General features: G+C 43.1%; 1 protein-coding gene across 3 annotated transcripts in view; it reads left to right on the top strand.

Annotated features, from left to right (window-relative positions):
* Pde7b (phosphodiesterase 7B) overlaps positions 1–22,292 on the top strand; it is a 381,712-nt gene that overhangs the window by 348,871 nt on the left and 10,549 nt on the right. For all 3 annotated transcript variants that reach the window (XM_045158760.1, XM_045158761.1, XM_004651322.2), the window contains 3 exons: positions 7,662–7,753; positions 13,981–14,125; positions 17,654–17,750. In XM_045158760.1, the coding sequence (XP_045014695.1) occupies positions 7,662–7,753; positions 13,981–14,125; positions 17,654–17,750 (334 nt within the window). The remainder of the gene's footprint in view (positions 1–7,661; positions 7,754–13,980; positions 14,126–17,653; positions 17,751–22,292) is intronic.

Here is a 22,292-nt window from a genome sequence, read left to right as displayed (position 1 = left end):
TATATGACTTTGCTATGCCCAGTTCTCGGCGCCCCCAGTGACCACCAAGGAGAATCAAGCACGTATGCAAAGGCAAGGAGCTTTATTTCGGGCTTAAGCTCGGACTCTTGACTTCACCAATGCAGTGGATCCGTACAAGAGCCCTGAGCAGCAGGGGGGGCAGGTTTTTATAGGGATTTGAACAAAGAAGCAGGGGAATGGTTTCATGATTGGTAGATTTAAGTAGTAACTGCACTTGTATTTTTCTGATAGGCTTAGGATGCTGGGGGGCAGAGCTGGTGGGCACTGGTTAGGAGAATTTCAAGCAGATTAAGCAACCTTTATTGTGATTGGCTATGTGTGTTTGAGGAACTTAAGCAACTTGTCTTATGACTATAGAAATGTATGGCATAAGCAATTTGTGCTCTTTATTCAGTAACTGTTAAATTCTTATTTAAACCTTGCTGGGAAATAGAAACTTAGGCCTACTGGTGACTCTGAAGCTTGTCATGGCGTCCCTCTGGTTCCTGAGTCCTTCAACTTCAGTCTTCTCTTTCCTGATCCCCAAGTGGCCAATCTAAATTTCCATTTCCTGATTGGATGCCCATGTCTCCAAAGGACAATAAGGAAGTGTCCAGCACTTACAGTCTCTCCCACAGCCTTTGCATCCAGCACAGGTCTGGTGTTCAGTGAATGTTTAATTGTGACTCCTGCTAGTGATTGCATTATTACCAAGAGTAAGCTATGACAAACAAGTAGAAATTATCTTAAAATTCTATATATGGATCTTATTTTCATCATGTAATTGACCGAGGCTTTCTGGTATGTAATTTCTGGAGTCATTTGTCTGATCCTGGTTGTCTATGAGTAAGGAGAGAGAATACCACACATGGTGGTGCACACCTTTAATCCCAGCCTTCAGGAAGCAGAGGTAAGAGGATCACCATGAGTTTGAGGCCACCCTGAGAATACAAGTGAATGTCAGGGCAACCTGGGTTAGAGTGAGACCTTACCTCGAAAAAACAAAAAGAGAGAGAAAAGGAGTGATAGTCTTTTTTTTTTTAAATTTTTTATTTTTTTGAGAGAGGGAAAGAGGCAGAGAGAGAAAGAGACAAAGAGAGAGAATGAGCGTGCCAGGGCTTCCAGCCACTGCAAACGAACTCCAGATGCGTGAGCCCCCTTGTGCATCTGGCTTACGTGGGTAAGCTGGAAAATCGAACTGAGGTCCTTTGGCTTTGTTGGCAAGTGCCTTAACTGCTAAGCCATCTCTCCAGCCCAAGAGTCAATTATTATAATAATCTAAAAATTTCTTTGGTTTGAACCTAAGTCTGAGGAATTCACAACAGATGATCCCAAGCCTTGCTTCTAACAGATATTGACCAAAAATTCAATTATATTCTTTTTCTTTTAACCATTCTTTGAACCTTTACAGCTACTGACTTTCGGGGTTTGGGAAAGTGTTCATTATTCATTCTACAAAGATTTGCTTATCTAGGTGGTGCTGTGCCACACTTTGTGGTACAAAGATGAATAAGGTATATTCCCTGCCCTCGATAGCAATGGTGGGTATGTGTGCTCATGGACACATGTAAAGGCTTCCCAAGGGTCATGAACAGTATTGGCAAACTCCAGGCTCAGGTCTTTAAACTGAAATGCCTGGAAATGTGCTTGGAGAGCCTTCAAACCGGTTTTGCTTTGCAATCCACCTTTCCCAATCATCCTATTTCCACTTTGCAAAGAAAGACATACCGCGTGCCTATTCTGAGTCATGTGACACATTACCCCAAAAATGCAAATACCACATCAATCACTACAAATTTAAAACATGTCTCCTGTAACTGAGATGCCATAACTCTCCCTTCCATTTCATCAAATGATGTACTGTCAATATATTTTTTTAATTTAAAAATAAATTTTCCAAATTTGCAATACACATGTATTTTGACCAGCTAATTACTAATAACAATTGCACTATATACTCAAACTAAAAATATTTAATTCATATATCCTAATGTTAGGGAAATCTTTTAAATTAAAATATCAATTCATATACTTTGGGGGGGGGTTGGTTTCTTTTGTTGTTTTTGGAAGTAAGGTCTCACTTTAACCCAAACCAACCGGGAAGATGGCTCAGCAATTAAAGGTGCTTGCTTGCAAAGCCCTTATAGGCCAGGTTCAATTCCCAAGCCATTCACAAAAGCCAGACATAAAAAGTGGTACAAAGCCAGGCATGGTGGCGCACACCTTTAATCCTGGCACTCAGTAGGCAGAGGTAGGAGGATCGCATTGGGTGCATTGGGAGGCATTGGGTGCCATTGGCATTTTCATCTCTTTCATTATATTCATACACAGAAAAGTTAAAAATATTAAGAACATAGATGAATGATTTTTATATTTTTAGGTATCAATTCTGAAAAGTGTGGGCAATATTAAGTCTAATTGTGGGAATTTGACAGCTTGGAAAATTCTAGTTTTTGGATACCCATATGTGGTAACAGAAAATTCTTGGGAGGGGCTGGAGAGATTGCTTAGCAGTTAAGGCAGAAGTCTAAGGACCCAAGTTTGATTCCCCAGTACCCACATAAAGCTAGATGCACAAGATGGTACATGCATCTGGAGTTCATTTGCAGTGGCTGGAGGCCCTGGCATACCCATATTCTCCCTCTCTCTCTCTCTTTCTGTCTGTCTCTGTCTCCCTCTCCCTTTATCTCTCTCTCTCTCACAAATAAACAGATATATTTTTTCTAAAAAAAAAAAAAAAGAAGAAAGAAAGAAAATTATTGGGCTGGAGGGACCCAGGTTCGATCCCCCAGGGCCCACGTTAGCCAAATGCACAAGGGGGCACACACATCGGAGTTCGTTTGCAGTGGCGGGAGACCCTGGTGTGCCCATTCATGCTCTCTCTCCCTTTTTCTCTGTCAAATAAATAAATATTTTTTAAAAAGAAAGAAAATTATTGGGAGGCAGCCAGGAGCAAATGCAAAGCTGAGGTTTTTAACTGTGGCAGACCTGAATTAAAGATGTTCCTCAGTCACTCCTTAGCATATGTCAGCCTGTCAGCTCAAGTGGCCTCTCCAGTAACCCCAAGGTCTAATCATGCCTGTCAAAAATTTCCAAAGGAAGGCTGGAGAGATGGCTTAGAGGTTAAGGCACTTGCCTACAAAGCCAAAGGACCGAAGTTTGATTCCCCTGGACCCATGAGAGACAAATGTACAAGGTAGCACATGCATCTGAAGTTCACTTGCAGGGCTACAGGCTCTAGTGTGCCCATCCTCCCTCTCTCTCTCTCTCTCTTTCTCTCTCTCTCTCTCATAAATAAATAAAATAAAATATTTTTAAAAATCCAAAGGGTAGGTAAGATTAGGCTAAAGGAGGCCAGATAAAGCACCTGATCCAGAAATGGTATTTGCTATTGTCCCCCTCCATCCTGCCCTTCTTTCCTTCTTTCTGGAAGCCACTAGAAGGCCCCACTTCCAGCATGGTTCTGACCAACGTTTGCGCGTATAAAGACTCTTCCCACAAACACGTGTTTGCGATCAGCTCTGCCATCTCTCATTCTGTCTCAGCTGCCAGGCCCCTCAGTCTCCTCCCTGGTGCTTCCATGGAGATGTGGTTTCACCCGCCTATCTCCCAAGGATCCGTAGATTCTGTCTGCAGGAAGATCATTAATGAAGATGTTAAGTCAGGCTGACATAAATAACAATGCCTCAGGCCATTCTCCTGACACTTCTGTTCCACTCAACAGGGGTGTAAGTGTCATTTGTCATTAGGTCTTGTTACAGTTTTGGAGACCCTTGAGAAGAAACTCATGTGTGGTTGTTCCATGTGTCTCTATCGGCTTGAATTAGTCTGGCAAATGAACTCATGAGAGACTGAATTAAATGTCACTGCAGGAGGGAACATCTGCTACACCATACTAACCTATCGCTCTCTGCGCTCATAAATCTTTACAATCAGAACAAATTAGTCTAACATATAATTTCCACCAAACATTCCCTTTTGTTGAGTGTGGCTCGTGCCCAAAAGGAAAGAAGAGGACAGTGGATGAAAGTAATAAAATCTAATCACCAGCTCAAACATGGTCAAGTGGTAAATAAAAAATAATGACTCGTTGGCAGAAAGCAACAAATACAATATAACCATCTATCCAAGGATGGGTATGAGGCGCAGCATGAGGTAACTCGCCCCAACAAAGTCCTGGGGAGAAGTCACTGTTTAATTTTAGAATCAAAAATAGCCGCACTTTTTCCCGATATTGTGTTTTCCTAAGAGACCCTGGATGGTGTCAGCCCTGGGGCCACCCCAATCATGTGCTGAAAAGATTGAGGAGTATCCAGGTCACTCAGATAAAGGCATCGTGAGTAGATGGTTTGCAGTCTCACTCCTACTCCACTCAGTGGGCAGATACGCCTTCCTTATTTCTTTTCCTTACCTGTTTTTACACTGTGAAAATGCACAAAATGTAAAACTTGTACCCTCTTAGCCATTTTGAAGTGTTCTATCATGTGGTATTACGTACCATTATAATGGTGGGCAATCATGGCCACCCTCCATCTCTATAACACTTTTCATCATGTAAAACCAAAACTCTATTTCCATTAAGCGATCACACTCCACCCTCTGTCTCTCTAGCCCCTGGAAATGACTGTTCTCCTTTCTGTCTCTATGACTATTGGCTACGCTAGTTTAAAGAGTGCTGTCTTTTGAGTTCTTTGTAAATGTAAAAGCCTTCTTGAATCAATTCAGAGTCCAGGGATGGTGGTGCACATTTATAACCCCAGCACTTAGGAGGCTGAGGCAGAAAGACTGGGAGCTAGGAGGCCAACTTGGGTTATATAGAAAGTTCAAGGGCAGCCCGTACATACTGAAACTCGGTCTCAGAATGTCAAAAATAAAGGAAGGAAGGAAGACAATTTTTTTGTTGTTGTTTTGTTTTTCGAGGTAGGGTCTCACTCTGGTCCAGGCTAACCAGGAATTAAAACTATGTAGTGTCAGGGTGGCCTCGAACTCTCAGGGATCCTCCTACCTCTGCTTCCTGAGTGTTGGGATTAAAGGTGGAAGGAAGACAATTTTTAAAAAAACCAAAAAATAAGAATGAATAAATAAACAATTGAGAAAATAAAGCAGGACTGGAGAGATGAGTTAGTGGTTAAAGTTGCTTGCTTACAAAGCCTAATGGCCTGGGCTCAATTCCCAGGGCAAACAGAAAGCCACATGCACAAAGTGGCACATGCATCTAGAGTTTGTTCTCTTTCTCTTTCTCCTCCTCCTCCTTCTTCTTCTCTTTCTATATCTCTCTCTAATAAATAATAAAAATATTTTTATGAAAGAAAATTAAAAAGCCGAATATGGTAGTGCACACCTTTAATCCCAGCACTCGGGAGGCAGAGGTAGGAGGATTACCGTGAGTTGGAGGCCACCTGAGACTCCATAATGACTTCCAGGTCAGCCTGGCCTAGAGTGAGACTCTACCTCAAAAAACCAAAAGAAGAAAGGAAGGAAGGAAGAAAGGAAGGAAGGAAGAAGGGAAGGGAAAAGGAAAGGAAAGGAAAGGAAAGGAAAGGAAAGGAAAGGAAAGGAAAGGAAAGGAAAGGAAAGGAAAGGAAAGGAAAGGAAAGGAAAGGAAAGGAAAGGAAAGGAAAGGAAAGGAAAGGAAAGGAAAGCAAAGACACAAAGTTGTTAAGAATACAGTGAGGCATGCCCCCCTTTCCCCACAGAGACTGACGGAGGTCTTCGTGACTCCACAGTGAATACCATAACCCCACTGAGGAAGGCCCCAAAGAAAAAAGAGTAGGGGCAAGGGGATAAAAAGAGTATAACCTTTTTAAAAAAAATTTTATTTATTTATTTGCAAGCAGAGAGCGAGGGATAGAAGAGAGATGGACCGAAAGAGAATGGGCACGCCAGGGCCTGTAGCCACCGCAAATGAACTCCAGATGCATGTGCATCTGGCTTTCATGGGTCCCGGAGAATCGAACCTGGGTCCTTTGACTTCGCAGGCAAACAACCACTAAGCCATCTCTCCAGCCTGAGTGTAACCTTTTACAAAATAAAATTTTTAAAAAGAAAAAAGAAAGCAGTAGTGTGGAGATGGCTCTGTAGGTCAAGGGCTTGCTATACAAGCATGAGGAGCCAAGTTCACATCCCCAGTATACACAAGGAAAGCTGGATGCAGCGGCATGCCTACAAGTCCCATAGAGGGTTCCTGTGTGAACCTACACACAGGTGTGAACACATAGGCATGCCACACACATACATACACACTAGCGAAGGTCCATATATATATATATATATATACACACACATACATACACATGAGCTGGATGTAATATAAATATAATCCTAGCACTCAGTAGGTGGAGGCAAAAGGATCAGGACCAGCCTCGACTGCATGGTGAGTTCAAGGCCAGGATGGGCTACATGAGACCCTGTCTCAAATATAAAGGAGAGAGAGCTGGGCACAGGGGCGCATGTCTTTAATCCCAGCACTCGGGAGGCAGAGGTAGGAGGATCTCTGTGAGTTCGAGGCCACCCTGAGACTACAGAGTGAATTCCAGGCCAGCTTGGGCTAGAGTGAGACCCTGCCTCGAAAAAAATAAAAGAAAAAAGATAAAGGAGAGGGGGAAGGGAGGAAAGGACTAAGGAAGGGAGGGAGAAAGGGAAGACAGAAGGGAAGAAGGAAAACAAAATACTGCTTAAGGCTGACAAACTGACTTACAGTAATCATAATGTCAAAGGAGAAACTGGACATAGGAAAGCTTCCCCATAAGGCAGGAATTATCTAGATAACTGAGTAAGAGGCAATGACCAATTTCAGCTCATAGGTCTGCTGGACTAAACTCCAGGATTCTGGCAGGGGGTGGAAGAGCTATGGCTAACTCCATGACACTGTGTACATAAAAATTAATCACCTCCAGACTTCTGAATCAAAACAGTACTGTTTGGGACTCCAAAGTCCAACTACGTTGCCAACCTCCCTGGGTGTCCAGGCCTAGGACCGTGTGTTTGTTATCAGTGTGGAGGCGCTTGGTCAGTACAGATTAGACCAGAAGTTGGGAAACCTGTCTCAGCTCAGCGTGGTCAGACAATCTTGGATGATGTTGTGACTAGAGAGTCATGATACCGTTATGACCTGTTTTGTACTACTTGACTTTCTTTAAAAAATATATATCATTTATTTATTTATTTATTTATTTGAAAGAGACAGACCAACAGAGAGAGACAGAGAATGGGGACACCAGGGCCACTCGTCTCTGCAAACCAGACGCATGCGCCTTGTGCATCTGGCTTTATGTGTATACTGGGGAATCGAACCTGGGTCCTTTGGCTTTGCTGGCAAGCAGCTTAACTGCTAAGCCATCTCTCCAGTCCCTGCTTCCCTTTTTGCTGTCTATATTTAGTGTCCACTGGGCAAACTTTGGTTAAGAGGGACAGAGGTGGCAGTGAACAATTCTGGAAACAATTACTCGACCTAGAGCTGAGAGTCCCCAGGGCCATCACTAGGGCAATGAGGACGGGCCTGGTGATGTGCTTGGGCTTGGGTTTGCCTCTGAGTCCTGAAGTCTGAACTGACTGTGGGCAGGGGGGTGGGGAGACACTGGCTGTCCTGGGGCTGTGTCCAGCTGTGAAAGATCATTATCTGGCTTTCTCTCCTTTATAGCTTTTGTTTTCTTTCTTTGCAGAATATGTCTGTGCTGGAGAATCATCACTGGCGATCTACAATTGGCATGCTCCGAGAATCTAGGCTTCTTGCTCACTTGCCAAAGGAAATGACGTAAGTGCTTCAGAGATGAAACCAGGTTGATGTGCGTGCAGTACAGATAAACCGAGTCCTCCAGGGCACGCTGGGGACCCCCCACCCCACCCCAGGCGAGTGCCAGGGAGCCAGCTGCTGGGTTTCTTGACTGCACTTGCTTGTCTAGTGGGAGACGCGGTATCAGGTACCCCAACCCAGAAACCAGAATCTCTGTTCGTTTTTGGAAGGGCCTTGGCTGGCCTGTGACCTAATGTCAGGGGAAAGACGCTGAGCAGCTCTCGGCTTTCCCGCTCCAGCAACAGGGCTCTGCCGTGCCAAGTTCCTGTCCGTGATGTTAGCAAAACTGTCCTCCCGTTTAGATCCAAAGAATAAATATTTGTCAAGAAGGAACACAGGAATTCGCAGCTAGATTTAGGGCTAGTTCCAGAAAGTGTGTTTTGTCATCTACCAGTCTTAGCAAATATAGTTAGGAGCTCTTTTGTGAAGCCATGAATGGTGGCTTGGGCTCTCATTCTAGCACTCCAGAGGCAGCCCAGCCTAGCGAGTGAAAACTTGACTCAAAAGAAAATCAAAAACAAAGACATAAATCTTCTGTTGTTATTATTCATTGATTTGGCCTCAGGAATTTTTTCATCATAAATTGGTTAATGTTGCCTGCATTTTAAACAGAGGAGACAATGACTACTTTTCTAGTGTACTGTTTGTCAGTCTGAATCTTACTAAGTTCAAGGCCATTTCCTTTTTCTCCTCATGGCTCCAAGTTAGCTGCTATACTGTCTTCAAGGCCACAACTAATTCCAGTCTGTTTGATGAAAATGTGCAGGACCCAAGGGAGCTAGGTGAGTGGTATTAATGGCACACACTGAGTCAGAGGTCAAGGTCAGTGCTCTCTTTCCCCATAGGACAGGCTGCATGCTCTGGGCTTGCAAATTTATTCCTGGCCCTCTGACGCTAGCTCCTGCTGGGTCCAGGCACCCAGAGGAGTGTGGAATTTACAGGAAGTCAACCAGGCTGTGTGCATGGTCTAAAACCTTATGCCTTTTACTGGAATAATAAATTGTAAAGACCAAAAGAATTCAAAGTAAGAAATTAAGGAGTAGGGGAAGTGAGAGGGAGAAACAGATGAAGAAGGAGAAAGAGGGAAAGAAGGCTTGGTGGAACAAATATCAACACTAGTGAGGGTAAGGCAAGCGGAGCCCAAGTTGGAGGCCTACCTGGGCTGCATACAGACAGGATCCTGTTGCAGGCAGGCAGGAAGAGGGGGAAGGAGGAAGGGAGACAGAATGAAAGAGGGGAGGGATGAGAGATAGACAAAGAAGAACACAGCCCCCCCCCCCATGCCAGTAGCAACCCCACTTGCTGCTCAGTTAGTGGGCATTGCCTCAGGCACCCCACTCATTCCTATGGCTTCCAAATAAAATACTGTGTTCATGTCACAGTATCTTTGTGAGTTAGTGGGTTATAAACTACTGTTGCTTGAAACACAATTACTATGCAGCAATAATTGTGAAAGGACTTTGTAACAAAAGTTACAATCACAATAATTAGTTCTTCTTATCCTCAGGCAGATGGTCACCTTTCCAACACAGGTTAGCTGTAGAAACTAAGGAAGACACAGAACACTACTCATTTGAACCACATGAAGGATGAGATGAAAAATATTGGCAGGTTCATGTGGTTCAACCTGATACGAAGAAGAAAAGTGGAGCCAGATATGGTGGGGCATGCTTCTAATACCAGGACTTGGGAGGCAGAAGTAGGAGGATCACTGTAAGTTTGAGGCCAGACTGAAACTACATAGTGAATTCCAGGTCAGCCTAGGCTAGAGCAAGACCCTACCTTGAATGAAAGAAAGAAAGAAAGAAAGAAAGAAAGAAAGAAAGAAAGAAAGAAAGAAAGAAGGAAGGAAGGAAGGAAGGAAGGAAGGAAGGAAGGAAGGAAGGAAGGAAGGAAGGAAAGAAAGAAAGAAAGAAAGAAAGAAGGGAGGGGGGAGGGAGGGAGGGAGGGAGGGAGGGAGGGAGGGAGGGAGGGAGGGAGGGAGGAAGGAAGGAAGGAAGGAAGGAAGGAAGGAAGGAAGGAAGGAAGGAAGGAAGAAGGAAAGAAAGAAGGAGAGAGAGAAAGAAAGGAGGGAGGGAGACAGAGAGAGAGGGAGAGAGAAAGAGAAAAAGAAAGGAAAGAAAGAGAAAAGTGTAAATGTAATTACTGGTCACTCTGTCATCTAGGAATAGTTGATGTTAACCTGGTGTTGCAGTTAGGTTCACTTTGCTGATAGAAATCACCCAACCAAGAGCATCTTGTGGGAAAAAGAGGTTTATTTTGGCTTACAGGATTGAGGGGAAGCTCCACGATGGCAGGGAAAACGACAGCATGAGCAGAGCGTGGGCATCACCCCATGGCACACATAAGGTGGACCATAGCAACAGGAGAGTGTGCCAAACACTGGCAAGGGGAAACTGGCTTTAACACCCATAAGTCTACCCCCAAAAAATACACTGCCTCCTAGAGGCATTAATTCATTAATTCCCAAATCTCCATCAGCTGGGAACCTAGCATTCAGAACCCCTAAGCTTATGGGGGACACCTGAATCAAACTACCACATCTGGCTAGTATATATCCTTTTAGTCTTTTTTAAAATACAACTGTATTCTAACCAGATGGGGGCTTTATATCACAGAGCTCTGTTTATTTTTGTTGTTATTGTTTGTGTGTGTATGTTTTTTTTTGTTTGTTTGTTTTTGTTTTTTTTTTAGATAGAGTCTCACTCTGTACCCAGGCTGACTTCAAACTCCCATCAGTCCTTGCTGCTTCTTGTCTGCCAATAGGGTCACAGGCTTGAGTCACAATGCTTGGCTTATGTCACAATTTAGTCCTAATATTGCTCACTTACTAGAAAGGCTGTTTTCCACACCATTAAACCTGGTACTTAGTTATTTCACTGGCAATACGGCATTATTGTGGCCAAATAGATGGAATCATTGTAGTTTGGAAGTTAAATGGTTTCCAAATTACTATTATTATAAATAACATATATTTTATCCCACTCCTGACACTCTAGATTCTAAAGACCCTTGTTATATATTGTCAAATTGTTTTTCAAAGCAGCTATATTTACCGGTGCTCCCATTAATGGTTTACAAGAAAATCTGCCTGTGAAGCATCTCCAAATTAAGCATTATCTTTTACATTTCTTTTTTTTTTTAATTTATTTATTTGAGAGTGACAGACACAGAGAGAAAGACAGATAGAGGGAGAGAGAGAGAATGGGCGCGCCAGGGCTTCCAGCCTCTGCAAACGAACTCCAGACGCGTGCGCCCCCTTGTGCACCTGGCTAACGTGGGACCTGGGGAACCGAGCCTCAAACCGGGGTCCTTAGGCTTCACAGGCAAGCGCTTAACCGCTAAGCCATCTCTCCAGCCCATTTTTACATTTCTTAAATGTTTGCATTTCACATCTATATACATATGTATACAAAAAGGAAAAAAAAGGAGCTGAAGAGATGGCTTCATAGTTAAGGCACTTGCCTGTGAAGCTTAAGGACCCAGGTTCAACTCCCCAGAACCCACATAAGCCATACGACAAGGTGATACATGTGCACATGGTCAGTCACACATGCACACAAGGTGGCGCACACATCTAGAGTTTGATTGCAGTGGCTAGAGGCCCTGGCATGCCAATTCTCTCTCTCCCTCTCTCTCTCATAAAAAGAAAAGAAAAGAAAGCTGTTTGTTCAATTACTATGCATCTTTTACTTAATACTGAAACTTTTCATTTATTTGCTGGTTATTACTGTTTTAGAGATTTTTTAAATAGTTTATTTATTCATTCATTCATTCATTCATGAGACAGAGGGAGAAAGATGCAAATAGAGAAAGAGAGAATGGGTGCACAAGGGTCTGTAGCCACTGCAAACAAACTCCAGACACATGTGCCATCTTGTGCATCTGGCTTTACTTGGGTACTGGGAAATTGAACCTGGGTCCTTTGACTTTGCAGGTATGTACCTTAACCACTAAGGCATCTCCCCAGCCCTATGTAGAGATTTTTATTTTTTTGCTCTTTTTCTATCATCTTATCAGTGTTATTTGTAAAACCCTCTGTATATTAAGTACAGAAACAAATTCTTATACGTTGTAAATATTACTTGAAGTTTTTAGTTTGCATTTTAGTTTAATTTGGGAAACATTTCTTCTCATTAAATATATTTTCTGATTATAAACTTAATAATTAATCAGATCTGAATATTCATATTAAAAATATAAAAAGAGAACACTCAACCATAATTCCGCTACATATCCTTCTAGTTTTTTCCATGACCATAGAAATTGCACATTAGAGCTGGCTATGGTGGTTCATGCCTTTAATCCCAGTACTCAGGAGGCAGAGGTAAGAGGGTCATCATGAGTTCAAGGCCACCCTGAGACTACATAGTACATTCCAGGCCAGCCTGGGCTACAGCAAAATCCTACCTTAAAAAAAAAAAAGGCTGGAGGGATGGCTTAGCAGTTAAGGCATTTGCCTGCAAAGCCAAAGGACCCAAGTTCAATTCTCCAGGACCCCCATTAGCCAGATGCACAAGGGGGCACACACATCTGGAGTTCGTTTGTAGTGGCTAGAGGCCCTGGCGCACCCATTGTCTCTCTCTCTCTCTCTCCCTCTTTCTCTTTGTCAAATAAATAAGTAAATAAAAATATTTTTAAAAAAAGAAAAACCAAAACAACGTAGACCTGATAAGCACATTATCATATATTCTTATAATAGGATATGATAATGCAAATGAATGGATTTCAGCCTATGCATCAACATGAATAAATTTCAAAAACATAATTTGAAGCTAAAAAAAAAAGGCGAATTATGAGGCAAACTTGCCGTCACATGACTGCAGCTCCAAGACTTGGGAGGCGGAGGTGGGAGGATCAGGAGTTCAAGATCATTCTAGGCTACATAGTGACTTTAAGCCAGCCTGGGCAATGTAAAACCTTGTTTGAAAAGAAAAGAAAAGGAGGAGGAACCAGAGGAGAAGAAATAAAATATACAAAAGAACTTAAAGCACAAGAAGTGATTAAAGTTAAACCATGTTGTTTGGATATATATAAGAAGGGAAACAAAAATAAGAGAATGGTGGCTTCAGGCTTGCTCAGTGGACATATGGGAGAGGTAATGGGATTTTCTGGGAGGTTCTGGACTGAGTGAAAATTACAAGTATCCACCTCACACTTATTCCTTACACTGTAGATGTCTGCTCTATGCACGTTGCTTCAATACATTTCATTTACAAGTGAGTTTCTGAGATAGTTTTAGTTCCTTCCTCCCACGGATTACTTTCTATATGAAAATAAAGCTCTAACTTACAGTACTTTTACAAAATATCCCATTTCTCCTGTACCTTTTTTTGACTAATGGATCTCTTTCCCATTGGTTTGTAATGGTGTCTGGATACTGCTTTTTTTTTTTTTTTTTTTTTGCTTGAGTGCTGTGATTTCTATCTGACCTATTTCGTGCTTTTGCTAACTCCATCCCTGGTACCCAAAATACTACTGTCTTCCTTATTATGACTCTTGTTATCCCCTTTTCTCTCTCCATGAAAATCTTTTTTTTTTTTTTTTTTTTTTTTTGGTTTTTCGAGGTAGGGTCTCACTCTGGCTCAGGCTGACCTGGAATTCGCTATGTAGTCTCAGGGTGGCCTCGAACTCTCGGAGATCCTCCTACCTCTGCCTCCTGAGTGCTGTCTTTTTTTTGTTTTTTAAGTTTTTCAAGGTAGGGCCTCACTCTAGCCCAGGCTGACCTGGAATTCACTCTGTAGTCTCAGGGTGGCCTCGAACTCACAGTGATCCTCCTACCTCTGCCTCCCAAGTGCTGGGATTAAAGCGTGCGCCACACACATACTGAAGTTCGAACCACTTTGAACTCTCCAAAAAGCACAACCCGCTTGACTCTGCAAGGCTTCGTGGGTCTACCTTAGTCATGGAGTGCTATCTGGCTTTCAAATTCCCCCACAGCAACCATGTAAAATGCCCCCAGCTTTGTTCACCTAAGGCCTCCGTCACTCTGCACGCAGCTCTGAGCAGCCTCCTGTCCGGGGCTGGGAGACTTGCTCTTAGTCGGCAAGGGCCTGAGACGCTGTGTGATTAAGTAGAATCCAAGGCTGAGATGAAAGGATGAAGCCTGGTGGTGAGGATCGGTCATCTTCCTCAGAGGGATTTGACTTGTGAGTACGTGCTCTTCCCCTTTGTTCTGATGCCTGCAGACAGGACATTGAACAGCAGCTGGGCTCCCTCATCTTGGCCACGGACATCAACAGGCAGAATGAATTTCTGACGCGATTGCAAGCTCACCTCCACAATAAAGACCTGAGACTGGAAGACATACAGGACAGACACTTTATGCTTCAGGTAAAAAGAAGCCATCGGTCTTGCTGGGTGAAAGTGCTAGGGACGGGATGGATGATTGCAGCACTTTTGAGAAGGAGGTCTAGTCCATGCTGTAAGTTAGAGTAGTGGCTGACTTTATTAAAAGCTTTGAGACATAAGAAATTGGTAAGTGGGGCTGGGGAGATGGCTTAGTGGTTAAGGCGCTTGCCTACAAAGCCTAAGGACCCAAGTTTGATTCCCCAGTACCCACGTAAGCCAGATGCATAAAGTGGCACACGCATCTGGAGTTCATTTGCAGTGGCTGAAGGCCCTGGCATGCCCATATTCTCTCTCTCACCCTCCCTCTCCCTCTCCCTCTCTCTCTCTCTATCTCTCTCTCTCTGTCTATCATCTATCTGCCTCTCTCATAAATAAATAAATAAATAAATAAAATTTTGAAAATTGGTAAGTGGTTTCCAGGTTTCATGATAGAAAGCAGGTGATAATTTTTCTTACCTCCTCACAAAGAAGACTCACTGGAAGTTCTTACTGCATATACTCAACCTGCTACCTGCAAGGTAGCAAACCTAGGAGCCCTAGGCTTGCCACACATGCTAGGCAAAGGCTCTATCACTAAGCTATACCCTAACCCTAGTGAGCCACTTATGTGGCTTAACGTAAAACTGACCAGTGGAACACCCATGCCATGTTTAAAAAAAACTGTCTTGGTAACATGAAAGTATAACACCATCAAAAGCTGAAAAGTTAGGCTGGAGAAAGTGGCTCGGCAGTTAAAGACACGGGCTTACAAAGCTTGGTGGCCTGGGTTTGAGTCCCCAGCACCCACATTAAGCCAGATGCACAAAGTGGAGCATGAATCTGGAGTTTGTTTGCAGTGGTAAAAGGCTCTGGAGTGCCCATTTTCTCATTCTGTCCCTATGCCTTGCAAATAAATTATATATATTGATTTCAATAAATTCTTTTTTAACTTTTTATTGACAGCTTCCATAAGTACAGACAATAAAACCATAATTCCCTCCCTCCACTCCCATTCTGCCTCTCAAATCCACCCTCCATCAAATCTCCTCCCCCTTCCAATTAGTCTCTTAAATTTTTTTGTTTGTTTGTTTTTGTTTTTGTTTTTCGAGGTAGGGTCTCACTCTAGCCCAGGCTGACCTGGAATTTACTATGGAGTCTCAGGGTGGCCTCCAACTCACGGTGATCCTCCTCCCTCTGCCTCCCAAGTGCTAGGATTAAAGGCGTGTGCCACCACGCCCAGCTCTCTTAAAAAATTTTTTTCAAAAACCTAAAAATCAAATAACTTTCCTTTACCTAAAACCTATACAATAGACTTTGCTTTCCTTTCTACCTAAATGACTTTTATTCGGAGTCTTGTCACTTTTGGATAACAATAAATAATTTCAAGTCGAGTTGAGTAGGATACAATTGGATTGGATTGGATTAAGTCCAACCCTTTTTGCTTTACTCTATGGCAATATGATACTTGACCTGATTTCCAAACCAGAGCCTTCTTTCTGGTCTTCCATTTTCTCTCTTCTTCCTATCCTTTTGGCATGAAAGACTGAATGCATGACCCATGAATTTGTCTAGACAAATTTTGTTGTCGTTTTGTTTGACGGGTTTTGAATTTTTATTTATTTATTTTCATGGGGTCACCAGCCCCTTTTGCCACTGTAAATGAATACTGCACACTTGTGCTACTTGTGGGCAGCCTGAGTGGGTGGCTTGGGAGTTGAGCCAACGAACACCTTTAACCACTCTTTAACTACTGAGCCATCTTTCCAGCTCCCTGGACAGACAAGAAGCTGGAGCCGCCCATGGGAGACTGAACCTAGGTGTCCCTCTGTCCCAGGTCTTCACGCTGCTCTCAGAGCTAGAGAAAGTGTTCCATCCTTGTTGGGAAATACCCTACTCCCCGCTGGAGAGCTCCCTCCCTCTTCCTTCTTTCCATGCTAATCTTCTGATATCTGAACACTCAAAAATGAGCCAGTTAGCCTGGCGTGGTGGCACACGCCTTTAATCCCAGCACTCGGGGGGGCAGAGGTAGGAGGATCACCGTGAGTTGGAGGCCACCCTGAGACTACATAGTGAATTCCAGGAGAGCCTGAGCTAGATTGAGACCCTACCTCAACCCCCCTCCAAAAAAAAAACATGAACCAGTTGTTGATTTAAATGACTCAAGCCACGTTGTAACAGAAAGATTTGGCCTGAGCCCTTCATTTCAAAAGGAAGGGTTGTTAACTCAACTGAATTCCTAATGTCTCTGGAAGACACTTCTACTTCTCCCCCATCCCAACCATACTGGTGCTTCTACTTAGCAGGGAAAAACCAGCTAAATTGCTATCTGATATCCTAATATGATCCAAGGCTCTCCCAGACCCCAACATGACTAACTGTGCTATGATGCAAGGAACTGGATCAAAACAATGAACACTGATGCTGGGCAAGTCTCCTGGCAGCAGTCTCATGGAAGTTTATGGTCAAAAATGAGAACCTGTAGCCAGGCGTGGTGGCGCACACCTTTAATCCCAGCACTCAGGAGGCAGAGGTAGGAGGATTGTCGTGAGTTCAAGGCCACACTGAGACTCCACAGTGAATTCCAGGTCAGCCTGGGCTAGAATGAGACCCTGCTTCAAAAAACCAAAAAAAAAAAAAAAAAAAATGAGAACCTACTTGTTTGAGAACTTAAGGTAATGCCCCTATAGTCATTGCTAGTGACCAGAGCTGGTATCCCAGATCCAGACTGGGGGAGAAGGGCTGGAGAGATGGCTTGGCAATAAAGGCATTTGCCTGTGAAGCCTAAGGACCCAGGTTTGATTGCCCAGTACCCACATAAACCAGATGCACTAGGTGGCGCATGTGTCTAGAGTATGTTTGCAGTAGCTAGAGGTCCTGGCGCACCCATTCTCAATCTATTTATCTATCTATCTATCTATCTATCTATCTATCTATCTATCTATCTATCTCAGTCTTTAGCTCTCTCTTTCAAATAAATAAATATATAAATTTTTTAAGTAAAACTGCTTCCAGACTTGTATAAAGCAAGCCAAGTATCCCGTATGTAGCTTAAGAAACACAGCAGTCTTAGTTTGGTGCGCTAGCTGGCAGTCTGAGCTTACTTCACACAGACATAGGCATGAAAATAAAAACACATCATTTAAGTGATGTATGGGATCGGTCGACATGAGAGGGGCTTCCTCGGATCTCACTTGAGCCAGACCAGACCCATGAAGCTTCCCTGGCTGAGAGGTGAGGGCCAACAGAATGAGCCAGGGCATGGCTTTCATTGGCCTTCTTACCCTGAGTCTCCTCCAGGAAGCTCCACGTCTTCGGGCTATAGCTCCTTTCTCCTCATTGCTATAAAGCCGGAGCCCCGAATGAAGGGCTTTGACAAGAAGCAATGTCAGCAAGGCTCTCTGTAAATATGGGTCTGGTACCATGAGGCCCAGCAGGTAGATGGGCCTGGCAGCCCTCTTTGGCGTGGGGTACAATTGTACCTGAAGAGACAGCCTCTGACAGCCTCTCCCTGCCCTGCCCATCCATCCTCAGATCGCCCTGAAGTGCGCTGACATCTGCAACCCCTGTAGGATCTGGGAGATGAGCAAGCAATGGAGTGAAAGGGTCTGCGAAGAGTTCTACAGGCAAGGTCAGTAGAGCTCCGTCTACGGAGATGTTGATTTTTCTTCTCCTTTTAGGCACTTCTCCTACTAAAACAGGAAATGGCTAATCTGTCATGACATTTGCTCTTTCATCAACTCTTATTATCCTAACCTTTCTCTTTAACTCTCTTGCAAACCATCAAACCCCTTGGTGGAAAAAAAAAATTAAGAAATAATGCTGACTTGCAGTTAAAACAAGTCATCATGAGGCACAATAAAAATGATGAATAAAAACTGGAGATACAAACACACCTCCAGATATCTAGCCAGATATGGATATACATTCTTCCATAGTGTCTTGCCTCTGTAGATATAATAATGTGATGGACAATTTGATTTTTGCCCAGACTTCATTTTAACAAGTTAAACACAGCCTAAAGGCGAGGTGCTCTGTGAGATTAATGTCTTCCACTCTGACAGAAGGACTTGGATTTTCTTTGCCTTCCCTTGCTTTCCTAAGCAAAGTTCATAATAAAACGGGATTCAGCTAGCCAAGAGTTGAGTTCACCTTTCATGTATAGTTGCAACCATAAAGTAGAAGAATTTTTTTTTCTGTGAAAAGATGAACAGCCCTAAGTCAGGGTGTAATTTTTCAAATATTATCATCCTTCAGAAGGAAGGCAATGAATTAGCAAGCAGGATCTCGATGCTGGGTGGGATATCGGCCTTTAAACACAGCCTTGTTTCTTCAGGCTGGGTTTCAACATCCAGGATGTTTGTTCGGGCATCAACAGTGCCCTCATACTAGTGACAGGATCAGGTTTAAGAGGCTGAGAACAAATAAAGCTTGAAGTGTCCCACATACCAGTTCTGTGGGGAGGTCAGACAGCAACAGTGAGCCTTCTGGAGAAACATTCATTGAAAGATGTGTCAATGACATCGTGCTGGCCCCACAGACAGAGGACAAAGGCAAACTGAGTTCACACGGGGCCAGAAGGCTCTGCTCACCGTCCTTCACACTCCGAGTAAGAATGCTCCTGTATCTCCTATCATTTCATTTGAATTGAATGTGAGTAGTTAGAAATCAAAAACTCAGGCAAGAGAGATGGCTTAGCACTTACAGCACTTCTCTGCAAAGCCTAAGGACCTGAGTTCGATTCCCCAGTACCATGTAATACCAGATGTACAAGGTAGCACATGTTTTTGGAGTTCATTTGCAATGGCTAGTGGCCCTAATGCACCCATTCTCTTTCTATCTGCCTGCCTCACACTCACTCTCTCTCTCTCTCTCTTTCCAGTAAATAAATAAAATAAAATAAAAGATTAAAGTAAATTAAAAAAAAATCAAAAACTCAGGCTGGGCCAGACGTGGTGGTGCACGCCTTTAATCCCACACTTGGGAGGCTGAGGTAGGAGGATCACCATGAGTTCGAGGCTGGCCTGAGACTACATAGTGAATTCCAGGTCAGCCTGAGACTATCTCACAAAAAAAAAAAAAAAAAAAAAACCTCAGGCTGGGGAGATGGCTCAGTTGCTAAATGCACTTACTTGCAAAACCTGACAGCCTAGGTTCAATTCCCCAGTACCTACATAAAATGGCGCATGTATCTGGAGTTCATTTGCTATTGCTATGAGAGTCCTCCCCTCACCTCTCTATCTAATAACTAAAATATTTTTAAAAAGAAGAAGAAATCAAGGGCTGGGGAGATGGCTTAGCGGCTAAGGCACTTGCCTGCAAAGCCAAAGGACTAAGGTTCGATTCCCTAGGACCCATGTAAGCCAGATGCACAAGGTGGCACATGTTTTTGGAGTTCATTTGCAATGGCTAGTGGCCCTGATGCACCCATTCTCTTTCTATCTGCCTGCCTCACTCTCTCTCTCACTCTCTCTCTCTCTCTCTCTCTCGCTCTCTCTCTCTCTCTTTCCAGTAAATAAATAAAATAAAATAAAAGTTTAAAGTAAATTTTTTAAAAAGATCAAAAACTCAGGCTGGGCCAGGCATGGTGGTTCACGCCTTTAATCTCGTACTTAGGAGGCTGAGGTAGGAGGATCACCATGAGTTCAAGGCCAGCCTGAGACTACATAGTGAATTCCAGGTCAGCCTGGGCTAGAGTGAGACTCTGTCTCACAAAAAAAAAAAAAAAAAAAAAAAAAAAAAAAAAAAAAAACTCAGGCTGGGGAGATGGCTCAGTTCTAAATGCACTTACTTGCAAAGCCTGACAGCCTAGGTTCAATTCCCCAGTACCTACATAAAATGGCGCATGCATCTGGAGTTCATCTGCTATTGCTATGAGAGTCCTCCCCTCACCTCTCTATCTAATAACTAAAATATTTTTAAAAAGAAGAAGAAATCAAGGGCTGGGGAGATGGCTTAGCAGCTAAGGCACTTGCCTGCAAAGCCAAAGGACTAAGGTTCGATTCCACAGGACCCATGTAAGCCGGATGCACGAGGTGGGGCATGTGTCTGGAGTTTGTTTGTAGTGGCTAGAGGCCCTGGTGCACCCATTCTCTCTCCATCTATCTGCCTCTTTCTCTCTCTCTCTCTCTCAAATAAATAAAATAAAAACTTTAAAAGAGCTAAAGAAAGAAGGTTAACTGCTGAAATGTTTGGGATCCCACTTCATCCAAACTGTGGTCGTGGCACGTACAGAGAGGCGAAGGGGGTCTTGGTATCCTTGGTGCCAGAGGACATGGCGGTGGCTGAACAGAGACCTTCACTGTCCCGCAAGGATTTCATGGTGGATTCAGAGGAAGCCATGGGGGCCCTGGGGACAGGGTGTTTGCAGATTTCCAACATAGAAAAACCACAGTTTTTGGACCCTAAAAGGTCTAGAGTGGTCATACTGCTTTCTGAAAGAAAGACAACAGAGTCACTGAATAGTCTACCAACAAGGCTTTGGAAGATGGTGAAGGCTTAGCCCTTCCTGGTCCTGGAAATTGAGTCCAGTCTTGTGAAGCATGAAGAAGTGACCTTACTCTATATTGGTCACCAGCACTGGCTTTTGTCTGTTTTCTGCTTAATTTCAAAGATACAATGAACGCAGTTACTTTGGAAGGGGGGAAAATTTGTCTTAAGAAAATGAGCACTGATTATATCTGCAACAGCAGAAGGCTAAGTAATTTCATATGTATAATTACACTTGATCCGTACTTCATTGGGACTCCTAAGGATGTTTTCATCACTAAGTTGTACTTGTACATTACTGCAGGTTGCCTACAGGTCAGGCCATGATACTGTGTGCCACAAAAGGGTGTGCTGGGCAGGAGGTTCTTTTTCTACTTGGAAATGCTACAATCTGAGGTAGCTGGTTTTGTCAACTAATTAGAGTGCTGGATCGTAAAGAATTTTGTCAACTATATACACACAGTAAATACTGTTTCTTAGGCAAAGGTAACTTTTTATATAGTTGTAAAATTCCATTGCCAAAGGAACATTAAGAACTTGGTATACACATATAAGAAGCAACTAATTTTTTAAAGAATTAACATTTTAAAGTCAGCAAACACACTGTGACCTTGAAGAAGTCAATGTGCTGAGGAGCAGAGTTAGGGGTGAGCCTTTCCTTTTTCTTTTCTTTTTTTTTTTTTTTTCTTAGTTTTCCAGGCTTAAGAATTTTTTAAATCTTTTTCATAATGTTTGGAACATAAATGAAAATTTGATACATTCTTCCCTTATCTAAAAAGGATAAATTATTCATGCCCAGTGTGTGTATGTCCAAATAACAGATATTTTGAGTATATGAATATACATAATCATAGATAAGAATGGTCCTTGCCAAAAAAAAAAAATATTGTACCTTGCTGTATTTTCCAATAGGTAACCCTCCCCCTTTTTTGAGACATTAAACGAGGCATCATTTAACCTTGTCTTTTTTGTTATTGTTGTTCATCTTTATTTACTTATTTGAGAGTGACAGAGAGAGAGAAAGGGGAAGACAGAGAGAGAATGGGCGCACCAGGGCCTCCAGCCACTGCAAACGAACTCCAGATGCGTGCGCCCTTGTGCAGCTGGCTAATGTGGGACCTGGGGAATCAAGCCTCGAACCGGGGTCCTTAGGCTTCACAGGCAAGCGCTTAACTGCTAAGCCATCTCTCCAGCCCTTAACCTTGTCTTAATATGCCTGGAACTTTGTTGTGGCAACATTGACTCTTCCCTTTGTGTTTCAAGAAGATGGAGAATGAGCATTCACACTGAGAACACCATTAATACAGCCCTTGGGCCTGTGACCCACAAGTGACTCAATATATAGCTCATTGCTAATTATAAAATTATAAGAAATCATTTGATATTTAAGCTATCATGAAAAAAATGGCACTTTTTGTTTTCATGAAGGCCATGGAATAAAGAGATCCAAAGATTTAAATACTTTTTTATCTATTTTGATTTTTGCTAACTTTCTCCTTAAAACATTGAGTAGTGATAAGGAGTATAGAAAACCACATTGTAGGAGAATTGGACTATTTAAAGATGTTTGAGGCTGGAGAGATGGCTTAGCGGGTAAGCGCTTGCCTGTGAAGCCTAAGGACCCCAGTTCGAGGCTCAACTCCCCAGGACCCACATTAGCCAGATGCACAAGGGGGTGCATGCA

The sequence above is a fragment of the Jaculus jaculus genome, chromosome 9, assembly GCF_020740685.1.
Source record: "Jaculus jaculus isolate mJacJac1 chromosome 9, mJacJac1.mat.Y.cur, whole genome shotgun sequence".
NCBI lineage: Eukaryota > Metazoa > Chordata > Mammalia > Rodentia > Dipodidae > Jaculus > Jaculus jaculus.
The sequence above is the reverse complement of the archived record's forward strand: the minus strand, read 5'-3'. Positions and strand labels throughout refer to the sequence as shown.